The sequence below is a fragment of the Zingiber officinale genome, chromosome 10A (genome assembly GCF_018446385.1).
Source record: "Zingiber officinale cultivar Zhangliang chromosome 10A, Zo_v1.1, whole genome shotgun sequence".
Taxonomy (NCBI): domain Eukaryota; kingdom Viridiplantae; phylum Streptophyta; class Magnoliopsida; order Zingiberales; family Zingiberaceae; genus Zingiber; species Zingiber officinale.
In genome coordinates, this window is record NC_056004.1 from 81,523,222 (window position 1) to 81,527,117 (window position 3,896).

General features: G+C 33.4%; 1 protein-coding gene across 1 annotated transcript; it reads left to right on the plus strand.

Annotated features, from left to right (window-relative positions):
• The first annotated feature begins 2,457 nt into the window (after nucleotides 1-2,457).
• LOC122026732 (probable E3 ubiquitin-protein ligase RNF144A-A) lies at nucleotides 2,458-3,449 on the plus strand. The gene is made up of 2 exons (XM_042585457.1): nucleotides 2,458-3,275; nucleotides 3,368-3,449. Exons 1-2 carry the CDS (start codon nucleotides 2,458-2,460, stop codon nucleotides 3,447-3,449), a joined length of 900 nt encoding a protein of 299 aa, XP_042441391.1.
• The last annotated feature ends 447 nt before the right edge of the window (nucleotides 3,450-3,896 follow it).

Here is a 3,896-nt window from a genome sequence, read left to right on the forward strand (position 1 = left end):
TATTGGTAAAGTATATAATATCCATGTTTTCCTTATGGAATAATATTTTCATCGGGAATTACGGACGGAAAAATATTTCCTTCGATAATTTTGTCAGTAATGTTGGTTGTTTTTGTAGTGATTATTGTTGTAATTATAGTGCAAAATATATTGAAGAAAGATGTTGTGAGTATTGTTAATTTGATAATAAATTCTCCAACTCCTTCACTAACACTAATGTTGTAATAATGATGTAGGATGGTGTGAGTGTTGTTAATTTGATCATTGCTAATGTAATGATAGTTTTAATTATTTTCTTGAGAAAATTGAAGCAATATTTGATAATAAAGAATATAACAAAGGGAAGTCTATAGTAATTAAATTTTTTTTAGATATTAAACAGACTATTATATTTTCTAAATAATACATTTCATATACAATTTAATTCAGTATTTTTTTTAAATAATTTAATTAACCATGGGTTAATTCAATCTACAAGTTATTTAATAAATAAAAAACATTTTCTTCCTTCCTAAAAAAATCAATTAATTTGGTTATTGAGAAATTAACTAATTTTGTATTTTGTTCAATTTTAATGGTAAATTGGTTAAAAAATATTCAATTAATTTAATTTAGGATTATTTAGTTTAGTTAGAAATGCTCGGATTTTCGTTTACTTTCATTATCCAATCCTTTCAATTTTTCCATTAGAATAGCAGATTTATCAGTGGGAATTGGAATGGTCCTTTCAATTTTTCCATTAGAATAGCAGATTTATTCATGGGAATTGGAATGGTCCTTAATATTATTTGACGTTAGTAAGGTAAATCAGATCAAAAAAATAGTAAGATATTTTAATTTTTATTAAATTGATTAAGTTTTTATTTTTAAAAAAATATTAATTCTATATTTGGTATATTTATTCTATTTTAATAGTAAAATTTAATCTGTTTAATTATTTTTTTAAAAAAAAAGAATTCTATTAATTAAGTTAAATTTGTGTTAGAAAAAAAAAACAGATAAATGAGTTTTTTTTCCACCGCCAGAATTGCAGATCTATCCGTGGAATTGAAATAGTCTTGATATTTGATTTTTTGAATCATATTAGATCATTTTTTGTCTTGATATTTGATTTTTGAATCTCAATTCCATCGATAATACATTAAACTTATCGGTGGAATCATGATTCTATCGGTAATCCCTAATCGGTATTACCGATAGAATCACGATTCTATCGGAAATAAATCGAGATCACCGACGGAATCGTGATAGTATTGGTAAAGTATATAATATCCATGTTTTTCTTATGGAATAATATTTTCATCGAGAATTATCAACGGAAAAATATTTCCTTCGATAATTTTGTCATTAATATTGGTTGTTTTTGTAGTGACTATTGTTGTAATTATAGTGTAAAATATAATGAAGAAAGATGTTGTGAGTATTGTTAATTTGATAATAAATTCTCCAACTCCTTGAAGAACACTAATGTTGATGTAGGATGGTGTGCGTGTTGTTAATTTGATCATTGCTAATGTAATGATAGTTTTAATTATTTTCTTGAGAAAATTGAAGCAATATTGGATAATAAAGAATATAACAAAGAGAAGTCTATAGTAATTAATTTTTTTTAGATATTAAACAGACTATTACATTTTCTAAATAATGCATTTCATATACAATTTAATTAAGTATTTTTTTTAAATAATTTAATTAACCATGGGTTAATTCAATCTACAAGTTACTTAATAAATCAAAAACATTTTCTTTCTTCCTAAAACATAATTTCAACCATTTTAGATAACCTTTTTTTTTAAAGTAAAACTATACGTACAGTTGTATTGATTGGTAGGGTTGAGCAAAAAATTTATTTAATTGAAATTATCAACCTATCTCAAAAATTTGGTTCAGTTTATTTGGAAGTTTAATTCTTTTTTATTAAAAAAATTAATTAAATCGGTTTGATTTTGATTTTGAATTATAAAATTCCATTAAACTGATTTTTATTAAATAATAAAAAAATATTAAATATTTTATTTTTTTATTAAATTTTTATTAAAAAAAATCAATTAATTTGGTTATTGAGAAATTAACTAACTTTGTATTTTGTTCAATTTTAATGGTAAATTGGTTAACAAAATATTCAATTAATTTAATTTAGGATTATTTAGTAAAATTTAATCTTTTTAATTATTTTTTTAAAAAAATTCTATTAATTCAGTTAAATTTGGGTTAGAAAAAAAACAGATAAATGAGTTTTTTTCCACCGCCAGAATTGCAGATTTATCCGTGGGAATTGAAATAGTCCTTATATTTGATTTTTAGAATCATATTAGATCATTTTTTACCATCCATGCTTATCTAATTTCGTTGATTTCCTAATTAAAACCCTAATCAAAACAACTAGGGTTTGATTCTTTTGAATTAATGCTTCGTCTTCTCGCATCCTCCTGCATTCTGCTTCCTTCCATAGCCGGAATGTTCTTCTTTTTGCCCTTCAGAATTCGTCCTCTCTTCCAGTGCTTCTCCTTCAAGACGAAGGACAAGCGCCGCCGCAACCGCCATGAAGACGAACGCGTTTCCACGCCTCAATTGGATAACTACTGCAGCATCTGCATCGAAGACAAGTACTCGTTCGAGAAAGTAATGAAGGAAGGCTGCCCGCACACGGAGCTCGCCAGATCCGGGTCGCCAGGTGACGACGCGGCGAGGGAGCGTTCCGAGCTCCGGCGAGCCCTTCTCGTGCCCTGCTTCTGCGCCATCTGCATGGAGGAGAAGTACTCGTTCCAGTGCGTGGCCCTCAGGGGCTGCGACCACGCGTACTGCACTGCCTGCGTGTCGCAGTACGTGGCGGCGAAGGTGGCGGCGAACGAGGCGGCGATCGGGTGCCCTGACCCCGAGTGCGAGGCAGGGGTCGTGGCGCCGGAGTCCTGCCGATTCATCCTCCCCGACAAGGTGTTCGACCGGTGGTGCGACCGGCTGTGCGAGGAGGCGATCGCCGGCCCGGCGAGATTCTACTGCCCCTTCGACGACTGCTCGGCCCTGCTGATCCACGAGGAGGCGGAGGTGGCAAATCTGACGGCGGTGGCCAACTGTCTGCATTGCCGGAGGCAGCTGTGCGCGAGGTGCAAGGTGCCGTGGCACGAGAACTACACGTGCGAGGACTACCGGAGTCTGGTGGTCGACGAGAACGGGCGGAGCCTGGTGAATCTGGCGAAGGACAACAAGTGGCAGAGGTGCCCCAACTGCGGCTTCTTCATCCAGAGGAGCCAAGGCTGTAATTACATGAAGTGCAGGTACCAAAACGCTTAATAATTCATAATTAATTAATTAATTAATAATGAAAAGATAATGACAATCTTAATTGTGTTGGCGTGCGTCTGCACAGGTGCAAGAGAGCATTCTGCTACAAATGTGCAGGTCCAGTGGATGAAAAGACCCATTCTTGCAGCAAGTGCAAACTCTTCTAAAAGCCAATTAATTTCTAGATATTTGTTTTCATTAGTTTCCTGAACTCAGTAGTTTCATTACCTTCCATCTTCTCGGCAACGAGAAATTAATTAAGGAGAGTTTCTTCAGCTAATAACTGCATGCTAGAGTTATTTCAGTAGATATATAGATAATAATTAAGACTGACTCCGTTCACTCAGTCACTCAATTTCTTGTCTAATCGAGGCATGTCTAGTTTTGCAAAAACAGGCACCCTAATGATTGTGAACCCGCACCAACACAAATGGGGTCGGGATGCAACTAGGTCTGAGTCGTGTTGGATATTATTTTTCCGTATGGTGGGCTTACATGTTGAGGTTGTAACATGCGGATATGGTTGTTATGGACAAACCAAATAAATGTGGTCTATCGAATGTGTTTATTATGAATTTGATTTATCAGATGTTGATATTTGGTAGGATATGACA

Bases quoted from the DNA above. Each gene is read 5' to 3' on its own strand.
- LOC122026732 (XM_042585457.1), top strand. From the start codon at position 2,458: ATGTTCTTCTTTTTGCCCTTCAGAATTCGTCCTCTCTTCCAGTGCTTC. The intron at 3,276-3,367 runs GTACCAAAACGC...GCGTCTGCACAG, and splicing joins TGTAATTACATGAAGTGCAG to GTGCAAGAGAGCATTCTGCT.